Source organism: Monodelphis domestica, chromosome 4, assembly GCF_027887165.1.
Source record: "Monodelphis domestica isolate mMonDom1 chromosome 4, mMonDom1.pri, whole genome shotgun sequence".
Classification (NCBI taxonomy): domain Eukaryota; kingdom Metazoa; phylum Chordata; class Mammalia; order Didelphimorphia; family Didelphidae; genus Monodelphis; species Monodelphis domestica.
The window spans coordinates 218,566,294-218,584,852 of NC_077230.1; the positions used below are offsets into that span (position 1 = coordinate 218,566,294).

An 18,559-nucleotide genomic window follows, 5' to 3' on the forward strand; every position below is an offset into this window, starting at 1 on the left:
AGAAAAAAGTTTATCTGAAGAAGCTCTGGGAGAGTAGTAGATTATAAATTCAATAGGAATCAAGAGTATGATCTGGCAGACAAAAAAAGTTAATTCAATCTTGGATTGCATTAAAAGAGGAACAAAGTTCAGGAATGAAGAGTGCTGGTCCTGTTGTACTCTGGTCTGTCAAACCAAAACTGAAGTAGTGTTTTCTGTTCTGGATACTGAATTTCAAGTGTGAAAGGGATTTTTTTTTTATCTTAACGTAACCAAGTACTTGAAGTGCTCCACCCTTTTAACTTAATAAGTCAGGAACTTATGAATCCTTTTGATAAGAGTTCATACCCTCAGAGGACAGGAGGTGAATCCCACAGACACTGCCCCCTGGGCAATACTAGGCAAATTGAGAGACTCAAAGTGACATGGAGAAAACTGCTTATAAAAGCCAGCCAAGCATTCTGGGTTACTTCTGCTTCTGCTGTGCTGGTGGCTCTTGCTGAGGGAGGACCTTTGCAATGGTGTCTCTCTGTTGGATTTTTCTGCATGGTATGCACTTCTTCTCTATGGGTGTCTCTGCTTTGGAGCATTTCTACTTCAGAGGACTTCTGCTTTGGAGGCTGAAACTCTTCCACTTCTCTGGCTGAAGATTGGAACTTGGTCAGGGAGAGAGCTAGATTTCTTCAGAGCAGACTTAAAGTGGTAGGCTGGACAATTCCCTTATCACCTTCCTACATTTCACTCTTTACTATCTCTACCCTGCTGTAATAAAGCTACTAAAGCTGCTAACAGCCTCATGATTTAAAAGTTAATTTTATAAATGGAAACCACAATAATGTTTTCTTTTAATTCTTATATTTGTCAAACTCATTTTTAATTATTACACAAGATAGAAACTGATAAGCAGTGTTAGAGAACCTTTTAGAGACAAAGTGTGAGGTCCTGACCCCACCTACCAGACCAAGTGCTGTGCCTACCCCACTCCAAAACCAAGTGTCATACCACACACCCCTAGAGACTCAGTGCCCTGCCCCAACCTCCCATTGCTCTATGGGCTGCCTGCTTACCCCAAGGAGGAAGCAATCCCATTGGTCTGCTGGCTCGTCATCAAGCTTGGTGGAGAGGGGGAAGGGAGCAGCTTCCCCTCCCCCCAGTCCCTCTACCTTTCCAGTAATTACCTTTGGGGGAGGGGTTGGGAGAAGCATGTGCCCACTAAGAGTGCTCTGTGTACCATTTTTGGCATGCATGCCATAGGTTTGCCATCACTGAGCTAGAAGATATCTTGACAGGAAGAATAGGATGATGAAAGGATTCACATTTGTGCTAAATGAGAAACAATTGAAGGAATTCAAGGAATAGAGCCATAAAAAAGAAATCAAGGGGTGAGAGGAAGATTCATGATAGATGTCAAAGTATTTGAGAACCTATATAATGTGCAAGTCTTTTGACACTTGTTCTGCTTGGCCCAATAGGGCAGAAAAAGTAATAATAAAAAGTAGAATGTATAAAGAACAAATTTGGGTCTTATATTGAAAAAAATGAACAATTAGAGCTAGGATAATATGGAATGAGCTCTCTCAGGAAATACTACACAACTCATCACTAAAAAGGTCTTCAAATAAAAGATAAATAATCACATATCTGGTACATTTTAGGACAATATATGGAATGGGAAAAATGAGCATTGAGGGTCCTTCCAACTCTAACATGTGGTGATTCAATTAAAATACCTTCATCTATTTTTTGTAGTCCACAAAAGTGGAAATTACCATTGTTCTACAGTAATTTGATTTAAATAAAATCCATATTATAGATAATTAAGGTAGCCTACTTTGGTCTATTGAGATCTTTCTAATTATAAAATTAACAAAATGGAAAGGAAGTAATTTTCAGATAGAGCAATAGGATCAAGAATGGTGCAAGGGAATCTTTAAACTTGTTTTAAAATATTTTAATAACTGTATTTTAATAAAATTAAGTTTCTTTATAATTCAATATATTTTAACACATTATTTTGAAAAAGGGTCCACATAATCCACCAGACTGACAAAAGAGTCTATTACATACAAAAAAGCTAAGAACTCCTGAATGAGAAAGATGAAATAAAGCAGAACCATTTAAATATTGGTAAAATGCAAAAATTAATATTAAATGTCAATATTTCATCACTTCTGTAATCAAGCCTAAACTTGCTATTTGTCCATTCTATTCATTACTTCTGGTTCTGCCATCTTGGGCCAAAGAGAATTTATCAACCAATATTTCGATTTCATTTTCTTTGCCAATCACCAACCCCAAACTCTAATTAGCAAACACATCAAAAAATAAAAAGCCATGTGTACATTTTCATGAATTTAGCACTTAGAAAACAGATCACTACTTCAGATGGAATATTGTATAAAACTGTAAACAGCTCTAGTAAAGAATATAACAAAAACATACTACTTTCCCATGACATTTTACTATATTCCTTCCTGACTTACCAAAATATTTCTGTAATGTTTTCTATAGTTTTAGAAGCCATATGGAGATGTTTTTCTTGGACTTATAACAGGAGCTATTTTATTACAGGATGTAAGCACCAGAAAAGACGAAAGTATCTAATTCAACTCCTTCATTACATATTTAAAGGCAATATCAAAAATAACCTTTGATTTTTGACTTACACAAGGTCACAAAGTTAATACAGGAAATTGAGATCTAAGCCTAGGTTTTCCGACTCCCAAGACCAATGTTCTTTCCACTACACTATATCATAATTAAAACTAAACATATTTCGATAAAGGTGATTATTAGGTAGAAATTAACTAGACTATTACCATCATTTTTATACTGAACCTATGAACCATTTCTAGCACACCATATTGCTGAGAAAATTGAGGTTGAATATACACAGAAGGGAGAGGGGGGCGTGGTTAAATTGGTATAAGCAAGGCCAGGCCTTTTTTGCACGCTCATTAAAGAATACTGTTCTCTCCCACAGCTTTTATCGCTGTAAATCCGCCAGTGTTTTGCATAGTATGTACTTAAATAAACGTCTGAATTGAATATTAAACTTATAACACCGTGGAACAGGTGGTGCATGCAACTGGTACAGGTCGGGATTGTTAGGAGCTAGCACACAAAAACATACACAAAAAAGATGTAAGCTTATAAAATGTTTCTACAAATAGCTTCCATAAGGAAACCTATTTTTCCTTCGCTCACCGCATGTGACCAAGCAACAAATCCTACAGAACACAGTTTCTACAAAGAAGGAAAATAATGCTTTCAACAGGCAGCCTTGAGATCATATACACTCACTCCCTTTCTCTCTGCAGCATCTTACCCTCGCTTACAGAAAAGGGAAAGGTGTCATCCATGATATTGGGGGGAGGGGGAGTTAAAATAATAAGGTATCTGGTGGCACCTGTTGGGGGGGCAGGGGGTACTTGGGTAGCGTTTGAGTTAGGGGGAGGGATTCGGTAGGGCCAGAAGGAGGGGGAATATTGGAGACCTGGGGGAAGGGGCAACAAGCTCCATTAAATAGGAATGGGCCCGCTGTGAAACGGGAGGGGGTGTCACAGAGTACAAGGATGGGGTACGCTGGGGTGAGGGGAAAAAGAAGGAGGTGGGGGGAGGTGGAGACGGGGCCTCACTTACCTGGTATTCCGGATATTCGAACATATAGCTCATGCTGCACTTGTTCTCCTCGTACCCAAAGAATACATCCCACATCCCAAGGGCCACCATAAGCGCCAAAACCCCATAAAACGTAACCGTCCAGGCTTTGGCCAAGGAGACCATCTTGCAACAAGCGCAAAGGCCCGGAGCCCCGGCGAAGGACAGACTGACTGAAACCTACAACCTGATTGACTCTCAGCTAGGAGACCAGGCAGGAGAAACGCGTCTGCGCACGCGCCCACGCAGCGCCCACACCCCCTGTCTGTCTGTCCGCCTGCCAGCCCGCCCGACCCCGCGGCTGTTCGGCGCCAGCACGCATGCGCAAAATGCTAGGCGGGTGTGAGTGGAACTGTGTGTGTGCTTTTTTCCTTTCCCCGCCCCCTCCCTCGCGGTGAAGAATTCCCACCAGGAAGGGGGTAGTGTGGAGGAATGGGCGGGGGGATTGGTGCATTTCGAAGCCAGAGGGATTGAGAGAGAAAAGATGGATGAGTAAGAGGAAATGGAGAAGAGAGAAAGGCCGGCTAAAAGGAAAAGGAGTAAAGGAGAATAAGGGAAGGCCATCAGGTGTCACTCCTGATTCCATTTCTGCTTCAGGTGTAAACCTTTTGGTTCACGTGGAAAACAGCACAGGCGCGAGGCACCGTCCTAGGCCTGTGGCTCCCGGGGCAGCCTCTGCAGCTTAGGCAGCCTCCCGTTCAGTGCACACAAAGGGGCCGAGAGGGTCTCGAAAGCACGTAAATGTGTGTGTGTGTGTGTGTGTGTGTGTGTGTGTGTGTGTGTGTGTGTGTGTGTGTGTGTGTGTGTGTGTGTGACACTGGCTTCTACACAGCAGGCTACCGAAATAAAAACGCTTTACCGTAAAAGGCATTGGATGCAAGTCAAGGGGATGATTTTTTTTTCAAAGAAAAATAATTTCAGGATTTCTTCATAACCTGTATTTTCACCCATCTCCCACTTGCTCTTCTTTGGTCTCAGAGGATAGAGTACTGGTGTGCTAAGACTGAACCCGAATATTTGACCTGACCTATTCTACCTATAGATATCACCTAGAATAAATGTTTCAGGTGAATGTACAGGCCCATAGAAATGAAATTATTTCTACCAAGGCTACTCAAGAAATAAATAGCATGGCAGAGAATCAAGATTAGGACTGGACTTCAAATTCAATACTTTTCCCACATTTTTAAAAATTGCACTCCCTATTTATGTTGTTATTCATCATATATAATATTGCACATTTATTTCTGCCTAATGGTATCTTAATATTCATGCAGCCCTCCAACCAATACCTGAATAAAAATCTTCTCTACAATATCCCTGTCACCTTTATACAAATGTTTATCAATCCTTTGTTTAAATGGCTTATTTATTGATAAGAAGAAAGTCCCTATTTACACTAAAAATAGTTATCATAACACTTTTTATGATAGGTAAGAATTGGAAACAAAGTAGATACTCATCAATTGAATGGCTAAATAAATTGTGGTACATAAATGTAATAGAATATGACTGTGCTATAAGAAATGATATTGATAATGGATATAGAGATGCATGGATTACAAGATTAGAAATTTAGACGTGAAAAGGGACTTAGATCATCTAATCAAACTTCTTAATTTTACAATAAGGAAACTGAGGCCCATAGAGGTAATCTGACTTGCCCTGGATCACTCAGGTAGCACAATAAATAAAACAAATGTTTATTAAGCACCTACTATGTACAACTCACTCTTCTAAGTGTAAGAATATAAAACAAAACAAAAAATGAAGTAGTTCCTGCATCTAAGGAGTTTATATTTTATGAGGGATTGGGAGTCCCAAATATATATGTAAATAAGCAAGAAACAATGGAAAGAATATGAACTCTGGAATCATAAAGGACATGGATTAAAATCCTGATTCATTCATTACCTTAGGAAAACTAGGTCATCTATAACATGAGGGGGTTTAATGGGTTGGCCTCCAAAGTCTCTTCTAATTCATAATATTCATGATCAATTTAAATGCAAACTAATTTCAAGAGAATAAAGGCACTAATAACTGAGAGGATAAGGAAAAGTATCCTGTAAAAAGTGACATCTGAGCTGAGTTTTGAAGGAAGGTAGAGATTTAATGAGATATAAAAAAGGAATGTATTCCAGAAATGGAGAAACACTTTAGCAAATGCATGTAGGTGGAAGGAAGATGATTGTGTTTAGGGAATAATTAGGGTGATTTCTTGATTAGAAAGGAGAGTAAGGGAAGGTGTAATGTGAATAAAAGGAAAATTAAATAAGAGCTATATTTTGGAAGACTTTAATGCTAGTCTGGAGTCTGTATTTTATCTTCAAAACTGGAGATTTTTTTTAACAGATGACTAACATGATCTAATATGTGTTTTGAGTATCAGTTTCTTATATATAGAACTTATTAATTAACAAGAGATATACATTATGAAATGAAAATGGCAAATTTTATTATATTAAATTAAAAAGTTTTTGTACAAATAAAACTAACATAGCCAAGATTGAGAAGAAAGTAGAAAATTGGGAGAGGGGGATTTATAGTTTCTCAGACAAAGGTCTTATGTCTAAAATATATAGAGCACTTTGTCAAATTGATAAGAATATGAGTCATTCTCTAAATGATAATTGACCAAATGATAGGAAGACTTTTTAAATGAAGAAATAAAAGGTATATATTGGTCATATGAAAAATACTCTAAATCATTAGTGATTAGAGAGATGCAAATCAAAACAATTCTCAGATATCTCATACCAATCAGATTGGCTAAAACGATAAAAGGGCAAAATTGCAAACATTGGAGGACATGTGGAAAAATGAGGACATTAATACACTGTTGGTGGAACTATGAATTGATACAACCATTTTGGAAAGCAATCTGGAATTATGCCCAAAATGTTATAACTTAGCAATTTTAGCTCTTATTTCCTTAGGTAATGAGGGAAAAAAAGAAAAGAACCTACATGTTCTAAAATATTTATAGCAACTCTATATGTTGTGACAAAGAACTGGAAATTGAGGGAATGTCTATCAATTGGGGAATAGCTAAACAAATTGTGGCATATGGCTGTTATGGAATACTACTGCTCAGGAAGAAATGGCAAGCAGATTAACTAAAAAAAATTGAAATACTACATGAAATTATGAAGAGTGAAATGAGCAGTCAAGAAAATATTATATAGCAATAAATCTGTTTGAAAAAAACAACTGTGAATATCCCCCTCCAGAAAAAGAACTAGTAAAAAGAAACACACTCTCTCTCTCTCTCTCTCTCTCTCTTTTCATATATATATACATATATATATATATATATGCATATATATTAAGTGATTCCTTCTCTAGAGTGGGGAGGAAAGTGGGGGAAGAAGATATATGGGAAATTTAATGTAATAAATAAATTTAAACTGAAAAAGAATCAGACTTGACTGAAACTTCTGCACAGTAACAACAAAGTGATAAGCCTAACACTACAACAGTTTAAAAAAAATTTTTTTAAATTTAGAATATATTCCATGGTTACATGTTTCATGTTCTTTGCCACCCCTCTTCCTTCCCTATTCCTGGAGCTGACAAGCAATTCCACTGAGTTATACATGTATCATTGTTCAAAACCTGTTTCCATGTCATTCATATTTACAGTAGAGTGATTTTTTAATGGCAATACCCCAATCATATCCCCACTGAACCTTGTGATTGCTCTTATGTTTTTCTTCTGTATTTCTGTTTCCACAGTTCTTTCTCTGGATGTGGATAGCATTCTTTCTCATAAGTTCCTCTGCATTGTCCTGGGTCATTGCATTGTTACTAGTAGAGAAGTCCATTACATTGGATTGTACCATAGTGTATCAGTCTCTGTGTACAATGTTCTCCTGGTTCTGCTCCTCTCACTCTGCATCAGTTCCTGGAGGTCTTTTCAGTTCACATGGAATTCCTTCAGTTCATTATTTCTTTCAGCACCATAGTATTCCATCACCAACATATACCACAATTTATTCAGTCATTCTCCAATTGATGGACACCCCCTCATTTTCCAATTTTTGCTACCACAAAGATCATAGCTATAAATATTCTTATACATGTCTTTTTTCCTTATTATCTCTTTGGGGTACAAACTCAGCAGTGGTATGGCTGGATCAAAGGGTAGGCAGCCTTTTTAAGCCCTTTGCACATTGTTATATTTATTGGGAAAGGATGGGGAGGATAGGAAAACCTGGGGGATAATATGAGGTTTGTATGGGGGTATGGAGAAGTTGAGGGGAGAGAGGGAATATTGCTCAGTGAGGCAAAGGAGAGAGATGCCCCCTGCCGAGAGGAAGCAGAAGGGGTCCAATAAGGTCTGTTTGTCTTTGAATGACTGAACTGATGTTCAGCTCCCTGTATGCCCAGAAAAGATAGTCCACTTATCTGACTGCGAATTCAAATAATATAAAGTTTAATAACCAGTTGGGATTGGAGTTTTTTCTCAGCTTCAGGGCTGAGGTCAGGCCCCAGAGGCTGGCAGAGGGTTTCTCCCACTCCCATCTACTCTATATCAGTCCTTACTTTGTCTAATTCAGAATTTTAGCAGTAAATAGAAAGCAAACAAGAACAGTTCTGACCTTCAGAAGTGATTGGGCCTGAATCTTCTGGCTGAACCAAGAAGAGGTACATCACTCCAGACTGGGCTGAAAGCGCCACCCTCCTCCCACTTCAGGAAGGAACTAAAACCTGGCAGAAAGGAAGTGCTAGTCACAAGACCTAACTGCCACTCCCAGTTGCCCCTTCCCCCATCGTTAGCCTAGTTTCCTTTCCACAACATGAATCCAAATTGCCCTCCAAAATGGTTGGATTAATTTACAACTCCACCAGCAGTGTATTAGTATCCCAATTTTGCCACATTCCCTCCAACATTTATCACTTTACTTTGCTCACTGCAACATTTTTTATAAAAATACCCTTCTTTTAGCTCATGTCACACTAGTTCAGGTCCTTGTTACCTCTTACAGAGCTTTTTCTAATGCCCTCCTAATTGGCCTTTGTGCTTTCAGTCTCTGCTCTGTCTAATCTGTATTCTGTGAAATTGCTGGAATAATCTCCCTAAAATACATGTCTGATAATGCCATTCCTCAATCAAAAATCTTTAATTGCTCCCTATTAACTTTAGGTTATAATATAAATTCTCAAACCTAGTAAAATTGATAATAGCTAGCACATATATAGTCCTTGGAAATTTACACAAGGCATTTTTCCAGTATTTTCTCATGTGATCCTCAACAACCCTGGGAGATAGAGGTATTACTATCCCCATTTTACAGATGAGGAAATTGAGGCCAAGAGAGATTAAGTGACATGCCCAAAGTTACACTGCCAGTAAAACTCTGAAGTAAAATTTGAACTTGTCTTTTTGACACCAAGTCCATCTCTACATGCTATAAATAACTAGTTACCTAGATTCTTCACAATCTGACTCTAGTAAAAAATTAAAAAAATTTTTCCCATTTTATTTCCTTTCATGCATTGCATGCTCCAGCTAACCTGAACTATAAACTCTTTGCCAAACTTGACTATGTGTCTCCTTTCTTCATACAATCTCATAAGCTGCCCCCATTTCTGAAATATACTGTTAGTCCTACCACAATCCTTCAATATTCAGCTCAGATGCTATCCTTTCTGAGTAGATTTTCCTGATCCATGAAACTGAAAGTGCCATCTCTCACCTCAAATTACCATGCATGAGTGTTTCCAATGTAAATTTCTTGGTGACAAGGATGTCTTTCATTTTTTTCTTTTGTATGTCTAACACTTTGCATATTGGGTCTTGCATACAGAAGTCAATAAGTATTTGTTAAGTTAAACTGAATTCACATCTTCTAAAAAGAAGTTAAAAATTCTATAAGAGGTAGAGCTGGCAGCAGATAAAAATAAGCATTTAGGTTTCTGGTCTCCAGGGATATTAGCAAATCAAAAATACACGTGTTTTTTCTTTCAATACATGTCATAGTACATCCTTTGAAAAATTAAAAGCTTTAAAAAACTATCATTTCAATCTTATTTCTAGTTGATAATTATAGCATCACAAACCAAATAGTCCAGATGGCACCAAATGGCCCTTGTATAAGTATTTTTAATAGAGATGTCCAAAATCTAATCAGGCCAACAGTATCAGGGAAATTTACATGCTAATGAATGAATTCTTATGAAGAAAGTGAGGCAGAATATTAATCAATTTAACAAGTAACTGTAAAAAAGTGGAATTTTACTAGAATTTTGACAACAATAATAAAGTGATGGAAAAAAAATCTTATGCTCCCAAAGGAAGAACCTAAAAATCAAGACATCCTGGTTTCTTGGAGGGGGAAAAGAAATAAATGTATATTTTTAGCAAAAAACGGAAATACTAGGGAAATAAAATATTAATTTTGGCAATCATTTTTATTTTTTAAATTTAATTTTTTAAAATAAAAACCCATATCCTGGTGCAGTTAGTTGGCACAGTGGACTGAGAGCTAGACCCGGAGATAGAAGGTCCTGGGTTCAAATAAGACCTCAGATACATCTTAGTGGTATGATCCTAGGCAAGTCACTTATTCCCAGTTGCCTAACCATTTTCTTCTTTTTTTTCCTCCTGCCTTGGAACTGATACATAGTATTGATTCCAAGACAGGTAAAGATTTTAAAACAAAACCAAACTTAGAATTGATATTAAGTATCAGTTTCAATGCAGAAAAGCAGTAAGGACTAGGCAATTGGGGTTAAATAACTTGCCCAGGATCACACAGGTAGGAAGTAATTGGGGCCAAATTTGAATCCAGGACCTCCTTTCTTTAGACCTGGCTTTCAATCTGCTGAGCCATCTCACTTGACCCCTAACAGTTGTTTTTAAAGCAAAAGATCCAGATTTTATTTCTCCTTTCACCAGGTTTTTAATAATTGGATGGCAACTCTGACCTGACAGTCTTTATGTTTTCATGAAGGACTATATATTTCATGTTTTCTTTATTTCTACAACAATTATTCACTCAACATACTCCTTCTAGTCACACTATACTTTCTGCCCATCTGTTAAATTTCCTGGAAAGACCCACAACACATTTAGGTTAAGCCATATGGTCCAAAAACCTGCCTCTGAGTAGTAGCCAAGGCTTGTTTGTATTTAGGTCAAATGGATGTGATTATTTGAAATCTGTCCAAAACTGACCATTTTTTATTTTTCTTGAACAAGACTTTAGGCAAAACTCTGGTCCTGACCACATAATTACCTAAAGTGATTCAATTCAACTCAACAAGCATTCATGAAGCATTTACTATGCACCAAACTATAACTTTGAGCACTAGGAATACAAATACAAGTGAAACAACAGTCCCTACATTCTAATGGGGAAGATGGCACATAAAATGACACAGACAAAAGGATACAAAAATAAAAATTAAAGAAAAAATATAAACTTGAATAACATTAGAGACTTTGAAGTAAACAATTTTAATGGGCTAGAGTAGTTTAGCTAGGATAATATCCAGTACTGAGTGTACATAGGTATACCCTAAGACTGTGTTGGCAAACTTTTGGCATGTGTGCCAGAGGGGGCTGCTCCGTTCCCCCTCTCCACAAACACCTGAAGACATTTCTCATTTCACCTACCCCTCTACTTAGAAGTCCAATGGGAGTGATTCCTCCTTCACCTGTCTTGAGTAAGACAGTGGGGCTCACATGTAGCATGAGGGTTGCAGTTTGGGCTCTCAGTCTCTAAAAGGTTTGTCATCACTACCCTAGGATGTCTTCTTGACAATTCCTTAGATAGGGTGAGAATTTTCAAAGTTGTGCATCCTTATTGCCCTTTGTTCTGGTACCGCCTCTACTTCATGGCTTAGTTCATAAACTTAAGTAATCGTCTTAGTCTTTAAAAAGCAATGAGATTCATATAAAGACTGGTTAGATGAAAATAAAGACAGCATAGGTTAAATACAAGGTGTACTATGATAAAAAAAAAACCAAAAACTTTTCAATAGGAGAAAGAAGGTGAATCCTCTAAGAAAGAAGCAGCTTATTATCTTCTAAGGAAAAACAGGATCCAGATGAGAGATTATTCTGTACTGTCAGATGAGAGATTATTCAGCAATTGTGAAAGGAAGAAGAGCCAATGGGCAGAGATGGTACTGGAGTCTCTCTTCTGAGGGTTGTTGAAGTAGATATTTGTTGACCTGATAATAGCAAAAGTGAGGTCTGTTTTCATCCCAGGGCATGTACTCAACATATGACAAAAGTCCATCCAATACTTCTTTTAAAAAAAGTTTCATCAAATTTATTACAAGATTACATTGGCTTTTTTTGACCACTACATCGCTAAAGACATTCTTGCAGTAGAAGAGAAAGGTGGATTTGAGAAGTGAGTAGCTATTTAGGAAAAATGGTGTCTAAGAATGGGATTTGGCTTTCTGAACCATGAAATATGGGAAAGACAAACTCCTGGCTAAGGACAGACTGTATACATCTAACAAAGCCTGTTAAGAAGGTATTTTGCTGGCCTCAAACTCTTTCTAGCTGTGTGACTCTGGGCAAGTCAGCAAATCCCATTTGCCTAGCTCTTTTCTCTTTAAGTTTTTTTTTTTTTATCATCACACAAAACATACTTCCATATTGGTCTTCATTGTAAGAATACACTCATAGATAATCAAAACCTCAAAATAAGGTCATAAATACACTGATGTAAAAGATATTATGCTTTGATCTACATCTATCTGACTACATAAACTTCTTCCTCTGGAGGTAGATAGCATTCTCTGTCATAAGCCTTTCAGGTTTGTTCCAGAGCATTGCTGAAAGTAGTCAAGTCTTTCACAGTTGATTTTCATACAATATTGCTGTTACTGTGTACAATGTTCTCCCGGAACAATCTATTTCTCTCTGCATCAGTTCCTGCAGATTCCAGCTTTTTTTGAAATCATCTTGCTTACCATTTCTTACAGAACTATAGTGCTCCATCACCAACATGTGCCACAAATTGTTCAGCCATTCCCCAATTGATGGACATCCTTCAGTTTCTAATTCTTTGCCACCACAAAAAGAGCAGCTATAAATATTTTTGTACAAGTAGGTCCCTTCCCCTTTTTTAACTTTTTACTTTTCTTAGAATAGGTACTAAGAGAGAATGTAATGGCTTAAAAAGGAATTTGCCTTCATTCTTTACAAGATTAGTTTAAAAGACTTTAATTTGAAAATGGCAGGAGAGGGAGAAAGCTAACTAGGTCTATGTATCAAGCTAGATAATCCAATGAGAAGGAAGAATAGCACTATACACTCCCACAAATTCACACGAGAAATATCTTAGAAAGGAGCCTCAAGTATCTATATGCAAAAAGTTTATAGTATAATAAGTTGTATATACTAGAGAGCCTAATGTGATGTGGCACATTTGAACAGATGAATATTATTGAAATGGTGATACCACCTATAACTTGAATATGACACTGGAAGGGTATATGTTAACCAAAAGAAATATAATAAGCACAATATTGTTTGTGGAGTAAGAATAAAACTTAAAATTTCACATGAGCAAATTCATGTGAATTTGGAGAAAGCATTTGGGCCAGGGATTCTAATCTTTTGTGTCTTTGGACCCCTTTGACAGTCTAGGGAAGCCTATGGACCCTTTTTCAGAATGGTATTTTAAAATGCATATTATTTTTTAAAACAAGTTTAAAGAATCCAAGTTAGGAATCCATGAGTGAGATGAGAACAAGATATATTGATTTTAGAGTGGGCTACAGACAACCCAGACAGAAAGATAAAATATGAAGTTTATAAGAAACAAATCACAAGCCTGTCAGAGGCATGAAGAAAACTTATTATCTGGACAGCTACTGAAGGTCTTTCCCTACCCAAAGCAGAGCAGTTAATACCATGCATAATAATAATAGATAGCACTTTATATAGTATTTAAGGTTTTCAAAGCACTTTACATTTTCTCATTGGTCTCCCCAACAGCTCTATGACGTAGATACTATTATCATCCCCATTTTATAGATGAGAAAACTGAAGTTGAGAGGTTTAATGACTTGCCCAGGCTTACACAACTGTTAAGTAACTAAATCAGGATTTGAACTCAGTTCTTCCTGATTCTAGATCCATGATGGCAAACCTATGACACGTGAGTCAGCACTGACACACATAGCCATTTTCGATGACATGTGGCCACATACAAAGAAGTATTTGGCCACATGCAGAGAAGGATGTCTTTTTCTCAAAGTGACACACCACCCGAGTTATGCTCAGTTTTTGGTGAATTTTGAGACACCAAGCTCAAAAGGTTGCCCATCACTGTTCTAGATCCACCACTCAAGCCATTATTCTACCTACTTGCCTAAGAATGATGGAAACTTGGAGAGAAGTGACCACTCCATCTTTTAATCTGGAGCAGAGGAAAACTGAACATTTAATGAATAATCTGACATACATATTGGAAGAGCTGACTTGAATGGGTTTAGGGAAAGTATCAATAATAGGCAGGATCCTGTGAATTAATACTCTTCAGGGAAAGTCAAGCCAGGAGAAATGTCAAGGTCTTAAGAACAAATGTTTGAAGACAAAAAGTGAAAAATTATCAACAAGAAAGAAAAGGAGGAATTATCTAAAGTAACTATCATAGAAAACTAGAGAATTTATCAACTATCTTAGATTTTAAAAAGACATAGACAGAATACAGAAACTAAGGTAATGGAGAGTGAATTTTGACCTACTCTTGTAAGAAGTCAGAGATACTAAAGTCCGGAATGAGCTGAGACTGCTAAGTAAAGTTAGGAACAACAAAGTGTGTTTTAAAAGGCATATAAGGGAAAATAGAATCAAAGAAAGGATAGAACCTCTACTTAGAGCATTTGACACAATGATTAATGTATATTGAGCAGAAGACTGAGACACTGATCTTTGAACTATAAACAAATTAAAAAAATGAATACAGGGTACTAGGTGACATGAAAAGTTTGGGGTTGAGGAAAGGTTTTATGTAGAAGATGGCACTTGAGCTGAGTCTTAAAGAAAATCAGAGATGATAAGAGGAGAGAGTACCTTGCTGGCATGGAGGACAGCTAGTGCAAAGGCCTGGGAAGAGGAGACAGAATGTCATCTAAGTGGAATAGCCTTTTTTTAAAAAGGAGTTTGTGTGTGGCAGCACTAGCAATAGTAGCAACAATACTGAAGGCTCCCATCCAGAAACGGTGAGAGAATTAAACACCTGATCAGAAAGAGATTCCAGGGGCCTCCTATGCCAGCACTGGGTGTAGGGAATTGTGCCATATGGCAATTTCATTGCCCATTGCCCAATTCAGGGTTGCAATTCTAGGGTAGAGAGGAATGCTTGCAATTACAAGAGAGCAAGAGTCCTATGTGGATATAAGTTATAATTCTAGGGAGGCAAGAAATTATGGTTCTAAAAGAGCAGGGGTTTTACCTGGGTAAGGACAAGAGCACAGACAAAAAAAAGCAGTGAACACACCTGTCCCCAGGTCACACCACCTTGGAAGCACAAAAAACTTATAGACCTTCAGAACTAGCTGTGAAAGCAGGAGGTTGAAAAAGCCTGAATCTTAGGACAGTGACCCTTTCACCCTCCTCCAGAGGTAAATAAAGTCCAATTCTAACATAAAAGTTCAAATTCAAGAAATAGGCTGGGAAAATGAAGCAACAACAATAAAAGAATCTAACCATAAAAAGTTACCATGATGACCAAGAAGCTCAAGACACAAATTCAAAAGACAACAACAATGTGAAAATATCTAAAAGTGAGGCCTCAAAACAAAATGCATATTGGACATAAGAACAAGAAGAATTTCTAAAAGAGATTTTTTAAAAAAGCAAAAATGCTTTTAAAAATCAAGTATATGGAGTAGAGGAAAAATGGGAAAGGAAATAAGAGCAATGCCAAAAAATTTATGAAAACTAGCAGCTTTGTAAAAGAAACACACACACACACACACAAATACTAAAGAAGATACTTACTTTAAAAAGTAGAATTGGACAAGTGGTAAAAGAGGTGCAAAATCTCACTATGAAAATAATTTCTTAAAAATCAAAATCGGGCAAGAGGAAGCTAATGATTCTATGAAACATCAAGAAATAATCAAACAAAGTCAAAAGAATGAAAAAAATAGAAGAAAATGTGGACTATTTCATTGGAAAAACAAAAGGTCTAGATAATAGATTGAGAAGACATAATATAAGAATTATTGAATTACCTGAAAACCATGGTCAAAAAAAGAGCCTAGATATCATATTTCAAGAAATTACAAAAGAGAAACTGTCCATATATTTTAGAGCCAGGCAGCAAAATAAAAATTGAAAGAATCTGCCAATCATGTCCTGAAAGAGATCCCAAAATAAAAATAATAGAATAGGATAGCCAAATTCCAAAGTTCTCATGTCAAGGAGAAAATTCTGAAAATAGTCATAAAGAAACCATTCAAATATCAGGGAGCCACAGTTAGGATTACAATATTTATCAGCTACTTATAGAAAAGTTTATTCATAAAAAAGTAGAAGGTTTAGGATATGATATTCCAGAAGACAAAGAAGCTAGGATTACTACCTAGAATAAACTGTCCAGGCCAAGGAAGAAAGAAAGAAAGAAAGAAAGAAAGAAAGAAAGAAAGAAAGAAAGAAAGAAAGAAAGAAAGAAAGAAAGAAAGAAAGAAAGGAAGGAAGGAAGGAAGGAAGGAAGGAAGGAAGGAAGGAAGGAAGGAAGGAAGGAAGGAAGGAAGGAAGGAAGGAAGAAAGAAAGAAAGGAAGAAAGAAAGAAAGAAAAAAGGAAAGAAAAAAAAGAAAGAAAGAAAAAAAGAAAGAGGACTTCCAGGCATTCCTGTGAAAAAAGCAGAGTTGAATAGAATTTAACATTAAAACACAAAACATGAGAGGATCATAAGAAGGTAAACATGATAGAGAAATCATGAGGAATTAATAAGGTTAAACCGTTACATTCACAATTGGGAATATGATACATGTAAATTCTAAGAACCAGAGGGCACTTAGGTGTCTACTTAGACAGAGGGCAAAGGTGTGATTCTATTATGTTGGGATGATCTCCAAAGATGAAGGAAGACTAAGGAAGGATACACTGGGAGAAGTAGGAAAGGAAAGGAAGAATGGGGCAGATTATCTCACATAAGAGGTGTAAAAGGAAGAATTTTTACAACGAAAGACAAAATGAAAGGAAGCAGGCAAAACTTGATACTTCCATCTGAACTGGTTCAAGGAGGGAAGAATATATACATATACTCGGTTGGATATGGAAATCCATATTATCCAATAGGGAAGTAGGAGGGCTAAGAGAAGGAGAAGGATAAAAAGAGGGAGGACATATTAAGGAAGTTATTAATCAGAAGCAAAACAGACTTTTTAGGAAGGACCGATTAAAAAAAGAACAAGAAGGATCCACTGAAAAGAATGAGATGGAGGAAAATACAAAGTTAGCAGTCATAACTGTGAATGTGAATGGAATTAATTCATCCATAAAATGAAATCAGATAGCAGAATGGATTAGAAACCAGAATTGAACAGTATGTTGTTTACAAGAAACACACGAAGCAGAAAGACACACAAAGTTAAAATATAAGAGGTTGGAATAAAAAAGTAAGGGCAAAAATCATGACTGTGAGGACAAAACAAAAGCAAAAATAGATCTAATTAAAAGAGAAAATCAGGGAAATTACATTTGGCTAAAAAGTGCCATAGAAAATGAAGCAATATCAATATTATGCATATATACACCAAAAGGCATAGCATCCATATTCTTAAATAGAAAAGTTAAATGAATTAAAGATGGAAATAGATAGTAAAGCTATTACTAGGAAACCTCAATTTGTCTCTTTCATAACTAGATAAATCTAACCATAAAATAAATAAGAAAGAAGGAGATGAATAGAATTTTAGAAAAGTTAGATGAGATGAACCTCTAAAGAAAACTGAATGAGAGTAGAAATGAGTATACCTTTTTAAAAACTGTATATGGCACCTTCCCAAAAATTGACCCTGTAGGGGACAGATAGGGTGGCTCAGAGGATTGAGAACCAGGCCTAGAGATGGGAGGTCCTAGGTTCAAATTTGGCCTTGGACACTTCCTAGCTGTGTAACTCTGGGCAAGCAAGTCACAACTCCCATTTCCTAGCCCTTACTGCTCTTCTAACTTGGAATCAATATTCAGTATTAATTCCAGGACAGAAGATGAGGTTGTTTTTTTTTTCAACTGACCATGTATTAGGGCATAAAAACTCCACAATCAAATATGGAAAAGCAGAAATATTAAATTCATTCTTTTTAGACCATAATTCAGTAAAATTTATATTTAATAGAGATCCTTGGAAGCATGGATTAAAAATTAATTGGAAACTAAATAATCTAATCTCAAAGAATGAGTTGGTCAATAAAGTTAAAATGAAAATAGATATAATCAGAAGAGATCAACAAGAAAACTATATTATATTAAAAAGTACCATAGATAATGAAGCATTATCAATATTAAACCCATATACATCAAATATTATAGCATCTCAATTTTTAATGGAAAAATTAAATGAGTTATAAATGCAAAAGATAATAAAACAATGAGGGGCTTTAATTTTCTCCTCTCAAAACTTGATAAATCTAACAAAAAAAAAGAAATCAAATTGATGAATACAATCTTAGATAAGTTAAATATGATAGATATTTGGAGAGAATTGAAAGGGAACAGAAAAAGAGTATATACCTTCTACTCAGTGGTACGTGGCACCTATTCAAAGTGTGACTATATATTAGAACACAAAAACATAGTTAAATGTAGAAAAACAGAAATATGAAATGCACCCTTTTCAGACCATAATGCAATAAAAATTATACATAAAAAGGAGTCATGGAAACAAAAAGTAATAACTAATTGGAGATTAAATAACTTAATCATAAAGAATGAGG

At 36.4% G+C, this 18,559-nt stretch overlaps 1 protein-coding gene across 2 annotated transcripts in view; it reads right to left on the reverse strand.

The window, feature by feature from the left end:
• The window catches only part of PGAP1 (post-GPI attachment to proteins inositol deacylase 1), a 114,665-nt gene extending 110,704 nt beyond the window's left edge, over nucleotides 1–3,961 (reverse strand). Inside the window, exon 1 of one of the 2 annotated variants that reach the window (XM_007494555.3) lies at nucleotides 3,622–3,961. In XM_007494555.3, the coding sequence (XP_007494617.1) occupies nucleotides 3,622–3,765 (144 nt within the window). In that variant the 5' untranslated portion in view covers nucleotides 3,766–3,961. The remainder of the gene's footprint in view (nucleotides 1–3,621) is intronic. The other variant, XM_016433755.2, reaches the window with a different exon arrangement.
• Between the last annotated feature and the right edge of the window lie 14,598 nt (nucleotides 3,962–18,559).